This window comes from Athene cunicularia (assembly GCF_003259725.1).
Source record: "Athene cunicularia isolate RWA chromosome 6 unlocalized genomic scaffold, athCun1 chr6_part2, whole genome shotgun sequence".
Taxonomy (NCBI): Eukaryota; Metazoa; Chordata; class Aves; order Strigiformes; family Strigidae; genus Athene; species Athene cunicularia.
The window spans coordinates 10,994,673-11,015,370 of NW_020799106.1; the positions used below are offsets into that span (position 1 = coordinate 10,994,673).

General features: G+C 43.5%; 1 protein-coding gene across 2 annotated transcripts in view; it reads right to left on the reverse strand.

Annotated features, from left to right (window-relative positions):
- The window catches only part of RNLS (renalase, FAD dependent amine oxidase), a 75,609-nt gene that overhangs the window by 14,638 nt on the left and 40,273 nt on the right, over positions 1-20,698 (reverse strand). For both annotated transcript variants that reach the window (XM_026851955.1, XM_026851954.1), the window contains exon 4: positions 4,045-4,218. In XM_026851955.1, coding sequence (XP_026707756.1) covers positions 4,045-4,218 — 174 coding nt within the window. The remainder of the gene's footprint in view (positions 1-4,044; positions 4,219-20,698) is intronic.

Genomic DNA, 20,698 nt, shown 5'->3' on the forward strand with positions numbered 1-20,698 from the left:
GCAGTGATTCAGTGTAGCAGCTCATCACGAAACAGCGACGCACAATGGTCCTCAGGAAAGCGCGTGGCTCTGAGAGCAAGCAAAGGCTCAGAGTTTTTGAGAATTACAGACTGCAGTTAACAAACCTATCCTATTGTGTAACTATAACAACAGGCTGTTTCAGGGATTTCACTGATAAAATGTTAAACGTATAAGAGTTTCACATCTCTGCTTTACTACATGAGTCAACTCAGGGATTACCATGTCTCACACAAATGAAAAGGATAGTTTGGACTTTCATAGCAAGGGATAGACTTTGCCTTTTGGACTTCGAGGGCTAGTCTATTCATTTTAGGTAGACGTTATATAGATGCAGTTATTTTTTGTATAATGACATGTTTAATGAAGAGTCCCTTAGCAGAAACTTAAGAGTTATTTCCTCCTCTACAGTTTAATGCTGTTTACTAAAACATTACTATTTGAGATGGTAACGAAGGTTAGATAAATCTCCATTAATTGTGGTAACGAAGGTTAGATAAATCTCCATTAATTGTGACTACATGAAAGAAGGTTTAGAAACCCCCAAAAAATCAAATTTCTGTTTGTGCCTGATCCATTAGTCACTTTTACCTATGCATAGAGAACTACAGCCATGCTCCTCTATCTGTTGAGGACGTACTCCTGCTAAGTGTTACAGCCACATCTGATGGGCAGCAAAGCAAATTTCCCTCCTAAGACTAATGCAATGGAGAGAGGGATGCATAAAGGCATTTGAGCAACAACACACAACTGAATATACGGGGATGGTGTATATGGCACAGAGGATGAACAGTGGAAGTGGGACCAATCAGGCACCAATTGGAGAAGGTGATGGCTTTTTGGGAATGATGACTGTCCCGAAAGATCTCAGCTGCTTCACCCAGGAGACACAGTGGAAATCAGCCTGAGCATTTCTGCCTTCTCTCTCTGAATGTTCACTTTATCATTGTCACCATCATCTTCTTCAGATGAACCACAGCCAGTCAAGGCTGAAGAATGGGAAAAGGAATGAGTGAGTGGAGCATGATGCTAAAACATCAGTAATGGCGCCCCAAAAAGAGTGAACAAGGGACAGCAAGGTGCTGCTGTGCCTCCCACTGATATGTGCTGGAGGTCAGTCAGAAACACAGAAAGAAAGATAATACATGCAAAATACTTGCATATGTGCTAAAAAAAACATAAAGGAACTTTATATTCAAGCGTTTTGGCTGCAGTATTCCATATGTGTAAATAAATGTTACATTCAGCCCCCCCTTGCCCACGTTGTCTTAAAGTATGTATTAGCAGCAGAGCTGTGCATGTATTTGAAGAAAAGTGAATCACTTGGTGACCACTTTTGATTTTTATACTTCTGTAAGTCAGCTTTATTGAACATGACACAGGCATGCTTTCCAACCCTTCTGTGCTCGGCTCGAGTGCTCACAGCCAGAAATACTGCTCCAGCTAACATACACTGTCCTCTCCCTTGTACTACTTTTCCTGGAACAAAGTGCAAATCTGCAAAATGCAAGTTCACCAGGAAAGACAGCACAGTCCAGGTGGCCGGTTGACTGTTTATAGGTCACAAGGGGGGCCCTAATGGACAGAAATCATCTTCAATCGCTGGCCCCCAGCTTGTTCCAGCCCTAGGAAGAGATACAATTCTCTCCCAAAAACATGAGGGAAATTTCAGTGAGAAAGGTACGTGTCAGCATTGATGTTCTGGTAATTTCTATGTATTTGTTAATAAAATGCCCCAAATTGTATGTTTCTATGCAGCAAGGACACTGTATGTAGCTATTTGATAATTCCATTATAATTCCGTATTTGTTGCTCTCAGTGCTGGTGCTTTAACACCAACTATTCAAGCAGGTGAGGAAAGGATGGGTGAATTTCTCCCTTAGGCTGTGTCATCTTCTGCACAGCTAGAATCAGGCAGCTGGGATGGAAAATACCAGTAGGTGCTATTAACTATCAAGTACTCATCATTAAACACAACAGTGGTAATAAAATCTTAGATGCAAGAAAATCCCCAGCTGCACTTTGTCAGTAACAAGGAGACAATGCCAGAGGAAAAACACATCACTCTATTTGGCTTTCCTTACACTCATTTTTAAAAAAATATTCACTATTAGTCCCTGCTGGAGGAAGCATATCAGGGTGGATGCATCTTCGTTTTGGCCAGTTCAGCCATTCTTTTGTTTTATTTTCCCTCTTTTTCAGACCAACAGGCCAAATTCTGATGAGAAATAACAAAATTGGGCTCACTACAGTGGTGAGTTGGTTCATCACTCCAACTTCTCTGCTTCCAGAATAAACTGCTGTTTCTGAAGGCACTTCAAGAGCCATTGCTACTCAGCTGGCTTTGGTGCAGAGAAGGGCGCATTTGGAAGAGCTGACTTGAACTGTACTATTACCACACAAGGAGGAGTGCAAGGTCCTGTGCCTGACACAGGACAATGCCATACATCAGTCTGGCTGAGCAACAGAACTTTCTGAAATGATCCTGCTGGTTATGGTGGATCAACCACTGAATATAAGCCAGCAGTGCAAAGGTGACAAATCACATCACATCAGAGCCTTGAGCAACACGATCTAACTTAGCAACTTCACACCTTGTGTGGGAGCAGAACCCAAAGGCCCCCAGTGGTCCCTTCCAACCTGAATGACACCAGTTGGTAGAGGCGGACAAATGGAACAGGAGGCAACACCCACAGGCTGAGCCTTGGGAAGTTCAGACTGCAGATGAAGAAACACTTCTTCCCCCAGTGGAGATGCACCGCTGGGACAGGTCACCAGCCGTGTAGGGGATCTCCACCCTGTTGGGTTTTTTTTTTAAACCTCAGCTAGAAAAGGTATGGCTGCCCTGACCTTGGGTTAGCACTGCCTGCTGTGAGCAGCAGCTGGAGCAGAGATCTTCAGAGGTCCAGGCCACCAGTGCCACTGTTACACTGTCACACTCCTGCAGGATAGCTTATTACATGAAACTGCATGTTTATGGTGCAAGAGAGGGAAGGCACGACCAACCTTATGGTTGTTTTCTAGCATGGTGATGACATGTAGATATAAGGGTGACGGGCAAGGCCCTAACATCACTGATGTCTGCAGACTGCCCACGGAAAACAATGAATCCCGACTGAACAAGGAAGACTGGAACCAGACGTCTCCCAGGTCTAAATCTGAACATACTTTGGCACAGTGATTTTGGTAATACTTAATAATTACATGTTAGGCAGGAGCTGATTATGAAAATCCTTCCTTACTCTGTGACAGTAGATCACTACAGTGGTCTGTAGGTTTTTCCCCCCACTTCATAGATGCAGTTAAACCTGGTCATCGTCACATGTGAGCAAGTAACAGAACCAGGAAGGATATTTAGCTCATAATGAACTTGATTAAACTCAAATGCTAGTGGTTTTTCTTGAGCTATTCCATGCAAATACACTCTCGGTATATGAAATACATTTAATAATTAAAACATATACTTACTCAACTGCCATTTTCCAGAAACATATGAGAATTGTCTGCCTTGTGGGATGTTCTCTAAGCTTTACCGAGCAGCTGTACTATGTGCAGCCATTTCAAGGATTTTCCATGATTATAAAAGCACACTGGCTAACTCTGAGCAAGACTGAACAGCCTCAATTATATAACTCATTACTACTTCCAAGCAAGCTTAGTGGAAAGAACAGGAGTTGTAAAGTAATGGATGATGGGAGATAAATTGGCATGTGTATGAATCAATGTTTAAACAAAGGAACTCCAGCTCTTTCTTGGAATAGCAACATTTTGATGTTTCAAATCCCCTGACACTGGTTTCATAAATGCAGTAACATAAACCATGTGCTGGGTGGTGATTTTCTGAAGACCTTCCCGCTTTCATTGTGTATTTTATTACAGGCCAAATGTGACATTAAATGCTATCCGCTGCGGCTTGGAGTTAAATACTTGCTCTGTTCAGAATAGCAACACTCAATTAAACAGCATTTTTCATGATCTACACCCTCTATTGTCACTGTGTTTAAGGGAAATAATGGGAGCACTGACCTATATTGCGTTTCTTATTATCGATGGAGATGAAGCGTATGCAGGGATTATCGGTGATGTACTGTGCAGCCCAGGGGACATCAATCCGTGTACCAGCTTCATAAAAAAGTACCAGAGCATAGCGAGAGGAGTAGCTTGCAGATTCCAGTTGCTGCCTTTGACTTTCATTAATTACTGGGGGAAAAAAAAAAAAAAAGAAAAAGAAAAATCAGACAGTCTCTCTTCTCTCAGAACATTAAATATGCGAATGCTGTGGCTAAGTTGATTATTCCTTCCTGAAACTGACCACACTGCTAAAACTAAAAATTTAATATTAAGCCTAGTGCTTTGTAATATTTTTTTCTGGGACACCTCTTCATGAAGTTTTAATGGCGCATTATGTAGAGTATGTCCTTCACACACAACCCTCCCCCATCTGTCGGTGGTTTATCTCCCAGTTCTCTGCTAGTTGCCTCTGACTTGAAACTTTGATGACTGGTGACTTTTTTCCACATCTTTTCTCAAAGGGTGAATAAATGGGAATAAGAGGTTTGGGTTGCCTCTAGCACATCAAGTAAATGATTGTACAACTCTGCAAAAACCCAAATGATTTCACATATCAACAAAAAGAACACAGGGACTCTTGAATCTCTGAGGAAAACAGCTCTGCAACTTCTGTGTTGCAATACAAATGGATGAAGAAAACTCTACTTCAGCACACAAAGGGTTCACAGTGAAGTTCAGCTCCTTCAGCTGAAGGTATTTTAAAGCAGTTTAGAAAATTTCAGAGCAAGCAGGAATCCATTCCTATGATTAACTCTTCTATCTTCTAATTACAGTGAGATCTGCTTTTTGCCTCAATTTTATAATCTTCATAAAAAGCTGCACAAAGTAGCATTAGCCCCACTGTGCATTCAAATACTGTTTTATTTAATGACAGAGGAAAATACAACAGTTTGACTAAATAGGTTAGGTTAGGTACCACATCTCTCTTCCTACTACCGAATGGATGGCCAACGCTTCCGTGAGCTGGAGCAGGACATGCAAAGACAAAAATCACAGTTGGCTCCTGCTTGTATGTAAAACTGTTGGGCTTGTTTGGAGATTTGATATTGAGAGGCAAAAGAACAATTGAGGTGTTCCATTTTATGCAAAAGTCAGCCAACACTAACATCTTGTATGAAGAAAGGAGCACCATGGCACTTCCCACAGGCAGGAGGACAGGTGTTGAGTGGTACCTTCAGAAGGACCTCAGCAGCAGTCCTGCCCCAGCACAGACCAGCCCCACGTGAGGGGCAGGCTGATACGGGCTGGAAGGGGCGGCTCTCCATGCAAGTCTCTGCAGGTGGAAGGCATCCACAGACTCGTGCACACCAAGCTGGCCAGGAGCCACAGCAATGAAGGCCAATCAGCCTGGTGTGAGAGCACCCAGCAGGTTGGGAAGGTATTATTCCCCTCAGAATAACACAATCACAGAACTGTCTAGGTTGGAAAAGACCTTGAAGCTCCTCCAGTCCAACCATGAACCTCACCCTGACTGTTCCCAGCTCCACCAGATCCCTCAGTGCTGGCTCAGCCCGACTCTTCAACCCCTCCAGGGATGGGGACTCCCCCCTACCATGGGCAGCCCATTCCAACACCCAACAGCCCCTTCTGCACAGAAATCCTTCCTAATATCTAGTCTAAACCTCAAGTGAGGCCACATCTATACACACTGTGCAGTTTGTTGTGCCCCCCTGTACAAGGGAGACAAGGACAAACTGGATGCAGGTCTGTGCAGGGTCACTAACATGGCCCACTGAAGGGGATCTCCCTTCCCAGGGACTGCCCTGACTCACCAGGACAGCCCCAAATAACCCACTGAAGCTGTGGTGTTGGACCTGCTGGGAGCAGTGTGAGGCTGGAGATCCCCACCCTGGTGCCTGCAGCTGGAGCTGGTGGGACTGGGTGACTCTGTGTCCCTCACCCATGCCACAGCCACCTCTGTTAAATGAGACTGCAGTTAATGCGCTGAAGCTGGCGTGACTGACCTTGCCCTCATGACTAATGCTGTTCCTCAGAACTTGCAACCTGGACAGCTTCATCACACACTCCAACAGCATAGGCTCTCTCCCTGGGAACCGTTATTTCCTGCTGTGCCAAGGCAAGACTCTAGGAACTAGGGTGATAAATCAAACCTCCTTGCACAGTGCTGTGATGCAGGCACTTCTGAGTCACACAGCGCCGGGCAGGGGCAGGCGTCCAGCAGCACTGGCAGTGTGCTTTCCAGTAGGATGCACGTTTGAGAGCACACTGAGTCATGATGAGAAGTCCTTGCAACAGCTGCCACCAAACCTGTAAAGCCTACATACCACTGGTCTGCATCAAGGTCCATTCCCACCACTGCTACTGGCATACTCCCTTCTCAAAGAGCATCAAGGTCCATTCCCACCACTGCTACTAGCATACTCCCTTCTCAAAGAGCATCAAGGCTGCCTGTGTTTGGAGTCTAATGCAGAGGACAATGAGCAGGGGAGGGTGTCATTCCTGAGCCAATCCTGGTGTCACCCTAACTCTTGTCTACTTGTGGGTGACCATTTCAGCTGTTCAAGTCTACAGATGCCAAGTCCAAACTCCTTGTCATGACTAGTCTATTCTGGCAACATTTTCATGTGGCCTCTGAAAATGTGCAGGGACACAATTCATGCCTCTTATCAGTGTCCTCTGAGAGGCTCAGTAAGCCATGAAGCCTACTATGCCTCAGAAGCCTTGGTGAATGACTAGAGAAGGTTCCCCAAGGATATCGAGTCCACTCTTCACAGTAACCTCTTCTACAGGAGGATGTGTTGTCTGCAGTCACAATCTCTCACCTGAAAACCCACCATGAGCATCTGCTCCATCCCAGTGTTTCTCTAGTTGTGTATTTTTTCTGTGACATCACTCTATTCCTCTGCATGTCACGGGGAAGACTGATTTCAGAGGCTGCTTTCTGCCTCCTCCCCTGGAACAGTGACCTCACGTACAGAGTGCTCTCCAGCTGAGGCTCCTGGCTGGTCTCCTCCACCCTACCACAACCTCCATACCCACACCAGTCTTATCTAATCAACAGCACAGCAGATTCCATCTCAAATGCCATCAGAAATAAACCTTGAAATGCCCCCAAGAAAAACCCTCACCAATTTTAACACAAAATATGCTGAGGAACAGAGAAATGGGGGGGGAGGCAGGGGCAGAAAGAAACACTGATTGACCCATGAAAGCTGGGGAGAGGAAAGGAGGAGAAATATGGTATCTAGTACTAGGGATGGTGGTGGTGGAGCTGCCTGAGAGGAAACCAGAGGACAGACCTGCCCAGGAGGGTAGAACTGACTGAGCAAGATCAGGTTTGAAGAAGATCCCTTTTCCTCTCCAGCCCAATGCCCCCTCTGAAAAGGTGATGAGGTGGCCTAGATGCCTCTCACCTCACCCCTGCATCCAGATCTTTCCAAGGAGGATCCGCTCCTATCCACAGACCTCAGGAACTGCTCTATGCATTGGGCCAAAGACCCCTCAACCTCTGCTGTCACCTTCCCTTGGCAAAGCTGCCTCTGTGTAAGTTATGGCACAGTAGGGTTTCCATTTGTTATCTGACTGGTCTGTGACCAACACCCAGTAATAGTTTAGCACAGACAAAGCCATTGGTATGATACTGCCTTGAACGGGCTTCTGCAGCACACATGCATGCTCTCTATGGAAGAACAACCCCGTACAGAAAGCGGTGGTTGCAAGAGCTGCTCTTCATGGTCATTTCTTGTTGCTTCACCCTGAGCATGTCCTAGCTGAAGAACTGGTGGCTTCTATCTCACCCCAGGACTCCAGATGTGGTGCAGACCCCCTGTCTGTGTGTGCTGCCTGGCCAGCCGGCTCCAAAAGCCACAGTGTGCAAAGCACCCTGCCCAGGCTCGCTTTGCCTTCCTCCAGGCCAGGCGGCTCCCCTGGGCTCAGGGTTCCTGGGTGCACAGGGCTCCAAGCCAAACCTCCAGAGCAGCCTGAGAGGGCAGCTGCCTGGGGCTGTGGCGGGATGCTGGCTTTCACCCCAGCTTTTCGTGCCATTCAAAGGTTTTTGTTGACTCAGGCACTGGCAGGGCTCCCTCAGCTCTGTGAGTCTCCTCTGCAGGAGACTCACCTCTGTCCTCCTCCATCCTTCTCCTCTTCCACAGCTTCTCTCAAGCTTCTGTGGCCCCCAGCACTAGGAGATTTCGTGGCGTGGCACTGCTGCTTGGCAAAGCCTGTGACGAGGAGGGGAAGGGAGGGGATTAAGCATGGATACAGGACGAGCTGGAGGACTGCCCTGGAGGAAAGGATGCCAGCACAAGAGGACCTCGCACATCCCGCCCCGCTGGAAATGTTCCCTGGCCTGTGCTAGATTCCCGCGCAAGCCGTGAATTTAACAGCACAGGCACATAGTGCCAGCATCCGGGAACTGTCCTGGGGGCTCTTTACTGCCAAGTCGGAACAGCGATGTTAGTGATTTCAGCAGTGCTTGTCCCAGTTCCTCCTGGCAGAACACAAGAGCCCAGACAGGGAACAGAGCTGCTGCTAAACACAGGCTGCATGGCAGAGGGGACAAATCTTGTCCAAAAACCCCTTCTGACCTCTTTCAGTTAAGGGTCCTTGAGATGTCTGTCACCACCAGGCCCCCTTCTTACAGCTATGATAAATAACCACAACGTATTGCGCATTCGCTCTGTGCTGTGGAAGAATATAAAAGTCCTATAAACAAGAAAATAAATATGAAACTGTAATTCCCCATCTAAAACACTACTCTTTGTCCAGGTTACTTTGGCAACTCATTTGCCCTTTGGGAGAAAAAAATAAACAAGATCTCCTCCAGCTTGCAAAGTAAATTCTCCTGGCAAAGCTCAGCATGCAGGAACCTCTGCGCTGTGGGAATGCATCTGAGCTAGAGGTGAATTGCCCAGCTTGGGGGCTGCAGACACCGAGCTGCCTAAGCCCAGACCTTGCCTCTGCTCTGCAGCACACGTGGGCTGCTGCAGGGGAATAGACCGGCAGGTTTAAATTTGCTTAGGCAAATGGTTTATTACATGGAGCGCTTCAGCAGGTACAACCTTCACAATGTGAAGTGTTGCCAAAGCCAAGGCAGCCAGCTGGCTCTGAAGTACCTAGTTTAAGACTTAACATCGCTTTATGGACCTGTCTTCATGAGCTATAAAGTTCCAGAAGGTGTTGGGGGTCATTGGGGACGGATGCTGAACAGCAGTGCAGTAATCAAAGATAAGTTACAATTTTACAAGCTTTAAGTATACACATATACATGGAGCTTGGCCGGGGGGATGCTGGGGAAAGAAGAAGGAAGGCAACGAGCCCAGCTGAGCAACCTTCCTCCCAGGAGAAGGGAGGAGGGCAGGCAGCTTCCAGGGTGTGGGCACCAGCCCGAAGTGACAGAGCTGTGACTTAACAGATCAAAGGGCTGCGAACAGCTAGGGTGGCTCGTTCACAGTGGGGAGGGAAGGAACAGCTTCAGGAAGTCACTTTTCAGAGCCTTGGGGAGATGGAAAAATGAACAGGCTAAGGACACCTGGTTATACCGCCCAGCCACCTGCAGGCATTTTGGGGACAGTGGCAGGCTGCTCACTGCCAAGAAGTGAAGCCCAGAAAACACTGAGGAGTTTCTCCAGACTCTGTCCTGTCCTATCCTTGGGCAAACCAGAGCTGGAAGGCAACCTGCAGGCTGGAACAGAGGGGCAGCACTGCGATGCCAGCCACCCCACATGCCAGAGCACTGGACTCACAGACAGGCTCAGGCTTGAGACTACTGCAGCGGCTCACTGGGGGCTGTGTCCAGGCGAGTCGGGGCATCCCCAGGGATGGGATCCCCCACCGCTCGGGGCTCGCACAGGGACAGGCTGTTTCCTTGGGACCTGCTGGGGTTTCCTGTGCTGTACCTTGTGCCGGTGCCCCTGAGGCTCTTTCTGACAAAACCACAACCAGAAATCACTAATACCCATTGTCCCAAACAGTCAGGTTTGTATCTCAAAATTTGAAAGATTAATTCAATTACCGATGTACATTTACTAACCAATTTGCTTAATTATTGCTTAGGTTTTTTAAAAGTAATGTATGTGGTTCACTGGATTCTAAACTGCTGCAAATTTACAAAACGGAGGCGTTTTTTATAGCTTGAGAAGACAGGCAATAAAGTGATGTCAGGTTTGAAAACCAGCAACAAAAAAGCTGAACTGTATGCAAAAACAATGCTATGAGTTGTAAGACAGATTTTTCCCCTGTTCCATCCATTATGCGTTTTAGCAAGGCCAACAAGTTGATCTAAGGACATGAAGAGAGCCTTCATTTTAAATTTCCATACTTTTATTGGTTTAAATGAAAACCAGACTGTTTTTTTAATGTTGTGTATGAAACCACAAAATAACTATTAATTTTTCCCCTTCCAACAAAAACGGGTAAGATGATTTTAATAACATTTTGGAAAAAAAACCCAACTTTCAGACCACAGAATTGTCCAGTGTACAAGAATCAGCCATAGTGATATTTTTAAAGCAATGCATAAGGACATGAAAATCTTTTATTTTCCACTGAAAAACTCAGCTACAGCTGCACTGAGAATGCCACTGAAGTAAATGTCCTCTGGAGATTTCATCACATCAAAGCAAGGGGCATGTATACTTTATTTGCTCTTTCTCTAGACACTGACAGCAGAGTGGATTACTTATCTGTAACACTCAATAAATATAGCAAGGGCCTTTTATCTGCTGTTCCAGTACTTTAATGTCACCTCGGTGCCTCACTCATGCTGTGGGAAGGAGAGGACCCAGAGATCCCATTAAGGCCAGCAAGAAAGAGGAGAGCCAAGGCTTCAGCTGTTGGGCTGGGAGCACGGGCACCATGCCATTCAGGAGTCCAGGACTGAGCCCAGCCTACCACTGCAGAGGCCAAGGAAGCAAAAATAAACCTAGCTGCTCTGACGGCCAAGAACTGACTAGGACAATCAAGGTTTACTCTTGGGTGTTTAGTCATTTGTCAGCAAATAAGGCAGGGGATTGCAATATGCACCTTAATCTGCAGAAAGGCACTGCAGGAGCTAGGTGGCACCTGGACCACTCACCACCAGCTTGTGGCAGTTGTCAGAGGCTCTGACAAGGACTGGACTTGCAACTGCAATTTTGAGCAAGCAGAAATGGGGAAGAGACATGATGGGTCAGTAAAGGATTCAGGTCAGTCTGGTAACTGCAGCAGGTAGGTTACCCATAACTTCACACACAGTCCTATGTACCCACTGTGGGTCACAGCTGCTGGCAACAGGGAGAAACCACATTCAGAACTGCAGGGAAAAGCAGATGCTACCATGTGAGATGCTTTTAATATAATGCTTGTTTTGGAAAGTTTTGCTTTTCCTAATTCAGTATTTCTAAACGCTTGTAGATACTTATCTCCTTATCAAGCCACTGCATGATTTCATTGCTCAGCTGGGATGCTTGTATCCAGCTCTTGCATGCACGTAAGGATGTGTGGGCAAACTTGGGTAAACAAATGGAGATCCTGGTTTGAAAGACTTCCAGGGATAGGAGAGAAAACACTCTCGTTTTGTTTCACTGTCCAGTCTTGCTGGGTGGCAGAGAGGATACTGCATCCTGACAACTAGCAGCTCCACAGAAGACAACAAAGTCAGCTAGAGCTTGTGTTTTAATGCACACAACTGCTACCTGATAAGTTCAAAACCGCTTACTCGTTATGACCAAGGTTGTTGTAAATCTAGAGACATCTAGACATTACCAGTAACTGAAGTACTAAGGAAAAAAAACCTACAGCAGTACTTTTAAGGAGTGATATTGCTATTAAGCAGCAAAATATAAGGATGCTTGACTTGCAACTTTCTCTTTTAGGAAAAGATGGCTCTTTTTGGTCTTAACTTCTTTTACTGGAAACTCCTTATTCTTTTAATAATCTGACAGCTTTAGCTTTGGTGGGAATACTATTAGAGTCTGGCGTGAGCTTTCTAACTTTCCCAGAGTATCCTCCCAATTCAGTGTAACTCCTGCTCCTTCTAGGCCTGCTTTCAGCACTTTCTTAAGACATTCCTAATAAGCAGTCTGACAAGGGTATATGTGATGGGCCCAGTGGTTTCTGCTAAGCACAACAGTCCTGCTTGGGCTGTAAGAAATCAGGAAAATTTAAAATAGTTTGAAGGATACTGTGATTTGTATCAAGGTATGAAACCCCCATATCTGTCCACAAGGACTACAGGAGCGAAAAGGTGCTTCTACAGTTACGCTCTACTCCTCCCTGCTTGAGTTTTAGCAAGCAAAAACTTCAGCTGAAGCTTTGCCAGCAACCGTGGCTTACACAGCACCTCGGTACCAGCTCCTGCTTTGATGTATTTGCAAATATCCCTTCCCTCTCTTCAGAGGCTCAGCATCAAGGCTGGACAGTGAGATGTCCGTGTGTCCCAGGAGGAAACCAGCTATCTTTTGCCACTGTCCAGCCATCCCCACAGTTTTCAGGATCTTAGCTTCCTCTTCTGGAAACAAAACCAGTCCTGCACAACTCCCTGTCTGCACCTGCCATGGGATGGCACAAAAAGAAATAAAACATCCTGTCCCTTTCCTCTTCTCGCTCCCACCTTCTAGAAAATTTTGTCAGATGGGGATTTAAGAAAACCTGACAAATTTATGAAGGATCTTGGTAAGTGTTGCTTATTTTCCAGCAGATGGATAAGCATGTGGACAAGCTCCCCTGTAATCCCCTAGTACTCAACTTGTCCCTTGACTAGGAAGGTTTCTCTCCACCTTCTTCATTTTTTCATTTTATTTCTGTGTCTATACGTTTCTCTCACAGCTATGCCCTCAACAAGCCTGCCACTGATGCTACCCCCAAAAGGTTTTGTTATTTCCTTAGACTGCTTTGCTTAAGATTTTATTTGCAGCATCTTAGTGATATGCTGACAGCAAATCTATATGCATCAATCAGATGCTGTCAGTGACACAATATTTGTAAGTGGCTGTTGATCACTATTTTAAAAGTCTAAAAGGAAACTCTGTGGTTAAATGGCAACTAAGATATTTTTAGCCTAAGTATCAAATTAAGAGATTTTAATAAGATGCTCACCCAGCAGAATAGGCAGCTCAGCTAAGTACCCAGAGATACAGTTTACTGTCACAGCTGACAAAGTGCTGCCATAGCTTCTGTCTGGGAGACGAATTACTTGGGATAGCACATTATCGTAACCTTCACACAACAAAGCCTCCTTGGATGGCAACCTCTTCTTCCTCAGATGGCTTGCAGAGACCTTTCCTACTGCTCTCCAGAGCAAGAAGCTGCTGCCCTGAGCTCTCTAGCTGAGCGGTGACACAGGACAGACTTTTCAGGCAATCCCCCTCTGCAGAGTCATCAGCACTGACACCGCGCCATGACACTGGCCCTCTGCCACCACGCTGACCATTTCAAGATGCAGGCTGTTCCTGCTTCTGCCTTTGCGTAGGAGGGAGCAGAGGTTATGAGAAAGGCTTCATTTTTAAGTTCAGCTTCCTTATCAAACAGCTTGAGTTTTTTTTTAAAAAGGCAGCATAACAGTTAAATGCAACTATGCCTATATCTGCATTAAAATACTCACTAAACATAGTTATGTGTTGCGATATACTTTTCGTTTTCTTACTATGCTCAGCTTGGGTCCAATGCAATGCTCACTCCTGCTTGTATGCAACGTCCATAACAATTTAAATAATTATTTCAAATCACTGCAGTCCTGGCTGACTTGGCATAAGGCTTCTTTATCTAAAGTTTGTGGCACGTGAAGGAAAGGCATATTTAGAAGTGTAGATGATTAAATGGAAAAGAAAGATGCTGTTAAAAAAAGAAAGCACAAGTAATTTTTTATGAAGTTTATAATTTTGAGAATTAAGCTTGAATACTGGCCGCTCTTGACAAGATGATTAGCAATTCACTCACTATTAAACTAAAACCTCCATCAGTTTTCACTCACTATTAAACTAAAACCTCCATCAGTTTTCACAAGAAACATTTACATTACTCTCCTACAGCATCACATATTGCGTTCGACTCAACAGAGAAGTGAAACTGCACCGTTTTCCATGACAGAGCTGGCACAAGGGCAGAGTACCACCAGCCCCTGTCTCTTGGAGGAAGGGCAGGTGAGAAAAGAGGAGAGATGAGGAACTAAGGGAGATGCTCCATGGGACCTTTGCCAAGCACTGGCCTGTGCTGCAGGTGCTGTGCTAACATTCAGTCAGCAGTACAGAAAGGGCTGTACTGCTGAGAGCTAATGCATTTGGGGGCCTGCACCCTAGGACCACCCTGAAGGCCAAGCCCAGTGCCTGCTGCCTCCTGCCCAAACTGGCATAGATCTTGTGGTTTTGTTGTAGGAGACTGGGCGAGGAGAATGCTGCAAAACTATCTTTGCTTTCTCTCTCTTTAAACTGATCCATTATTCCTACTTACATGCTCAGGTCATACTTTTCTCCCAAGAAATCCCTGATCTGAAGCAATAATCTTTTTTGTTACTTTTAATATATAATTCAATTTTTAAATTTAACAAACCTCTATCCTCCTTTCCCAATTCTGTAGCTTATTCTTAACCTGTATGCTCCATTATACACAGCTGAGGAGCACCATGCTGTTCCCTTCAGCCTGTATGCTCGGTGTCCAATTTGCAGGTGGATTTAATGCGTATGTTGACATTAGATTCACAATTTCTGTATTTGTATTAATAGTGAAAATAACTTTTCAGTTTCATCGTTTGGATGACATTGCTTGGGTTGAATGCAGAAGCTGACTCTTACCAAAAGTCTACTCATTTCCTCGGTGATGCCATCCAAAGCAATGTAGCCCCTGCAGATGTGTACGACGGCATTTTACATCTCATGAACCTGCAGCATACATGATGCCCCCACACAACACACCACACAAATGCCACTCACTGTGGTTTACTCTATCTATGTTTTTCATTCAAAACTAATGACAACCTAGTTGAAAATATGAATCTCTGCTAAGCTTCCACCCTGGCAAAACCAGGATATGACGCTTATAAGCAAGTAAAACTAATGGAGAAGACAATAATGGGTTTTTCACAATCCAAACTCTTCCTATGGTTACATCATCTGGGGAAAAAGTGCCAGTCTTGTAATGGTTCAAAATGCCTGTATAATGCCTGTATTTTAGCTGGGAAATTTCTTTCAGCAAGGAACGTAGATATCCAGGATTTTCCAGAAGATTTTGGACATGTTTGGAAATTAGAGTCACTTACAAAGAACCCCAGGAAATTAGTCAATAAAAAATTTAATACATGTATACACTCCGGTTTCTACTTTGTAATCATTTGTAGGTAATGACAAAGAATATATATATGTATATATATATATATATATATATACACACACACATATATATACACATATATATATATATATATGACATGCCATCATATAACTCTCATTAGCACAACTGCAAATACAGCTTCCATTCCATAGGCAGAGCAACATTTATTATCTGTTATTCTCACAAAGCCTGCTAGTTTCTGTGGCTGGCATTGAAGTTGACAGAAGCTGAAGACATCTTTGAGAAAATCTGATTTTATTCAGAGACATCTGTATAGATTTAAGATCTCGTCTTTGAGCTAAGAGACTTGGAAAAGTTTAGCTAAAAAATAAATAAAGCTCATTGTCACATTTCCTCTGGATTAATTTGCAAATTAATCCAGATTCATCTTCCTGCTGTGCCATGTCATTACAGAGGACTTAGAAGAGCTCCCTTCCTACATCAAGTTACAAAGTACTATACACAGTTCTGTTACTCTCTGGTGCCAACATGTAAAAGCTCATTACCTACATAATCTTCATCATAAAACACTTAGCAAATAACTTATGCACCTATGTACACAGCATTGAGCTGAATAATAAAATTGAAAGGATTTATTTTCTTTAAGTATGACACTAGTTGCCGAAATAGCATTAAAAGCTTCTCAAGGCAACAAAGAAAGATGTTGGCTTACTGCTCTGTGTTTTGACTCAGACAGAACAAACACATAAATAAACTGAATTAGATCTGCCTGATGTTTCTGGCTTCTGGGCTGCAGTTCCCTGCTGACTATGGTGGAAGACCCTAATGGCATGAAAAGCTGAAGTATGGCCACTGGAGGCTCATCCACAAGGTCTCAGCACAGACTGACTCCCCGTAATGCTTCCTCATTACTAAACTCAAGTCAATACCTGCAATGCAATACCAGGCAGTAGTAACGCACACTCACAGAATCAAAAAGCAGCTTTACAATAACGGACAACAAAGCTTTCAATTTAAATAAGTACTAAAGAAAATGCTTTCAGGCATTAATTACGAAGGAAAGATTCAGCTAGCCACTGCAAATTTCTGCTTAAGACAAAAAAAATATTAACGTATTTTCCTTTTTAAAGTAGACATGCATGTCTAGTTCATTACCAGGAGGATGCAAAAGGAAAGAATATAGGGTAGAGCTGTGCACATTAAAAAGACGCAAGAATTGTATTCAACTTATACAAGAACTTCCTTAGGGGGATTTTTTTCTCCTGTTCAGGCCAGATCTGCTAGTAAGTTTCAATATTATTACCTCTATTCAGACCTCTCCTCTTTCCATTTTCTGAATCAGTCCAAACAGCATTATTGGGCTTTCCAGTTCTCATGCTGGAAGAGAAGTTTATACTTCCAGAGACTGCTAATACAATGCAGCTGTCTCTTCCAGGCTGAAGAATCCCAGGCTATTTAGTCATCCCTTGCCAAGAAGCCACTTCATGCCTCTGGCCATCCATCCCTGTGGGCATCTCTGAAGCTTTTTGGATGATGAAAACACAACTGCACGCGATACTGAAGTTGCGAGCACACCAAGGATATATCTAGCGGCATCACAATATCCCCTGCTCCTGTTCTCTATTTATTTAATTCATGTTTAAAGTTCAGTTTTCTTTCACAGTCCTAGGGAGAGATGAGTTTCTATTTTCATTGGATCTCAAGCTCTCACTGAAGTTGGTCAGATCAGGTTAGGATGGTGCATGGTTAGGATTGGTTTTTTCATTCACTCTACATTTTTATGCTTCTGATCACAAAATGAAAGGTGGGACAGAAGAAACCATTGCCCTTTGTGAAGAGAATCAGAACACCTTACAGGGACTGGTGTCTACATTCACTTAAAACAGTATCTGAATGGAGCTGCTGGATCACAGTGAGAGCCAGCAGTGCCAGAAGCACCATGCTTACACAAAACTTCGGAAAAGAGTGCAAGAATATATACAGAAGACACTCCAATCACCTTGCATCTTACTTGAGTAGGCCAACTATACAACCACACAATCAGGAGAAAAACACTAGAGAAAGAAGTCTCTCCCTCCTCATCCCTTCTGCTAATGCTTACCCAGCTTTCTCTCACAAGAGAGACCCAACGTCAGATCTGAGCACATCCCAGCCCACCATTAGCACTTCTGCTGGCTGTCACTTTGGTACTGCAAGTTTAGTAATACCTTGTTTTTCTATGCATTTTCCAGGTCAGGAATACACAAATAGGAGGAGTTCTGCCTAATGAAATCTGAACAGGAGGCTGAGTGGCCAGTTCTGGTCTACCTCCTCACTATTGACATTGACCTAGCAAAGTGGCCATGGGCATGTCATGTAACATGGGTTTTCTAGTGCCAAAACAAAAGTAATTAGAATGATCTTCCTCATAATGTTGTGTGAATCAATCGGTCAAACTCCTTCCTAAACAGCAGACGTAGTAGAATTGAAGCAGAAGATGTAGCCAAGAAGTGGTTTGCTGCCATCCCTTCCTCCTATGATAGTACAGCTATAGTTTCCATATGTTTTTTACTGGTAAGGAAAGATTGTGTTAAATACTGGAGGATCTGTCTGCTGCTTTAACTATTTAAGAAAAATGGTTACTGGGGAACTAAATGACCTTGCATGTCTGTAGGGAATTTCTGGACATATATTCTACATTAATTCTCACTAGTAAGCTTTGTTTTCTCAGTTCATCATAAACAGTTTCCCTTGTTTCATATTATTAATGACCATGAATTTCTTTCTGCCACATAATTTAGCTTAAATGTTTCCAAGCTGCTTCTCTTCAGTTTATTAGTTTGGCCTGAATTTACTTATATATTTTATCATCCTCAGATGGGTCATCTAACAGCTCTGCAGATTTCCACTCTCTTCTACTGCAGTAAACCCAGGCCTATTGAGGATCTCAGTGCATGCCCATACATTACTTGGAAAGAGAGTGTTGGACGTAGCAAGAATGGTGTTCTCCCAGAATTACTCTCCTGATGCATGGCTAGGCACAACCACACTGACCTTGTGTGGTCACCTCATTGAAGAAATGTGAACTGCGCTGTATTTCCCGATTTTGCAATACCTTGAAGTAAGTTGGACACCTGACTTCTCTAGGAGATGTAAGCCATGATGGTACAGTCAAACATGTACATGAGTAACAGTATCATTTAGTATGTGTTTTTTTAAATCTGTAAAGAATGATTCCCTTATGGAGGGGATAGGAATCAGCTGCCTAATCTATTCTGCTTCCACCATAGCAAATCTGGGACCAGTCTTAAAGCAAAGAAGAAAACAAAAAGCAGTGTAGAAAAAATCCTGAAGTGAAAAGGGATGCTGAAGTCAGCCTTAGTATGAGTAGTCCTGGAACCACACATGAGAGGTAGAGTTGCTGCAATAAGATGGTTTTTCCCATTTGGTAAAGTTCTGTCCTCTCCCTTGGATTCGTGAGCTGAAAACCCAAGAAATGTCACATTCTACTGTTCATGTCACCATATGCTGAGGAAAGTGTCCAGTAATTAAAAGGCAAGAAGATGGGGATCAGAAAGCTACCAGTGAGAAGCAGAGGAATCGCACTGGCACAGAGACATGCCAGTATTGAGGTGCTAGAAAATTCATGACAAATCACTCACAAATATTTGCAGAAAAAAGGACTAAATTATATTTGGAGGAAGTCTGTGATTTTCTACTGTTGGGAGAAATCTTCTCATCACGAGCTTAAACACTGAATACATTTAAATGTAATTTAAACTCCCAATGAGGCTTTCAACTCAATGTTTTCAAAGGCATACAAATTATTTCAGAGGATGGGTTCGTATTCCACTGAGACAAGACTGAGAAAACTGTGCTTGGTTTGTCAATACACTTACCCATAAGATAAGCAGTAGAAAAATGCAATAGGTTTCAAAGGAAGAGAGGAAGCCATGAGGTAGAAGTGACACAAGACAAAGACATTTGTTTCTTACCTCATTACCAGGCAAAACAAATACTTGCTAAATGCACCACAAATGGGTATGTGTAAATACAATGCCCATACCAGCCTATACCACCTAGCAGTAGTAGCTTTCTGATTATCAGTCTTTTGCCTAATCACATCTAACAGCTTGCTGTCTCAGAGGATTTTTATGAAGTCTTTAATTCACCTCAGATACTTTTAAAAAGCACCCTGTAAACTCACCTGCCTGCCTTATCAGTATTTTATGGGGTTGTGTGGAAGGAAATAAAATCATAAATTTTATTCTTTCAAGGGAAAAATAAAACTTTTCTGAAGAGCAAATTTATTATAATATCTAATGGGAAAGTTTATTTTTAGAAGCTGTCTGCACTGATTAGTTCAACAGAATTCAGGACACACAGTTTCAGGAATCCATATCCTGAAATAAAGCTACATAACACTGGAGCATCACAGGACTGATGATCTTTACAATCACGTCATGAACATCTACAGATCTAAATTTGGATAGAATTTAATATTCACAACGTTGTGTACAAAATGTTAAAAAAAAATCAAATCCATTTATTTTCATTTGAGAAATATCTAAGCAGTCTTGAAAGATAAAGCAAATCCACTTGCTGGGGAAGATGAGTCTATTGGAGAATGGGAGATTCCAGTACTTCACAACCACCTGCCTGGACAGACGATTACTGCAGGAAGAAATTCTCATCCATCACATCTTTCAGAATTTACAGGACTCTCATCTTCTCTAAAAATGCTCCAGATAAACCATTTTCTTTTAATCTTAGACCAACTTATGTTAGCTTTAGTATCAACCACCAGAACTGTGAAACACACAATTCCCCTCACAAGAAAAAAAGACTCAGGATATAAAATGCCACGGAGAACTACACACACCATACTGACACTGTCCATAGGTAGAGAACACATAAGATTTGCTGCTTTTTTTCTTTTTTTTTTTTTAATCAAATAGGTTGTGGCTATATTTCTTTCAGGTTTCTCTTTTGTTTTTCTTTTTTTCCCTGCAGCTGAATTAGTTATAGACTTTTTGGGACTTTCCTCCCAGAAGTTCTAATAAAGCAAAGACTGAAAAGCTGAAACAGTTTTAACCTTCTACTATTTTTAGAAGTGTATTTGAATTCTTATGTGCATATTTCAGTAACTAAAAGGGCAGGGGAGAGGGGAAAAACATTATTTCCGATGTATTCCAGCACTGCAAACAGAAGAATCTGATACAGCGGATAGAAAGGGATAGGAAGGAGAGAAAAAGGAAGAAACCAGGACTGAATAAAGAAATGGAAGAAGATAAGCAGAAGGGCAGATGAGAATCAAGGTACCAGGCGGTATGTATGGAAGAAAGACAACATGAAATACAAGGAAATAGGGCAGGAAGAAGAGACAATCGAAAACATGGTAGAGGTA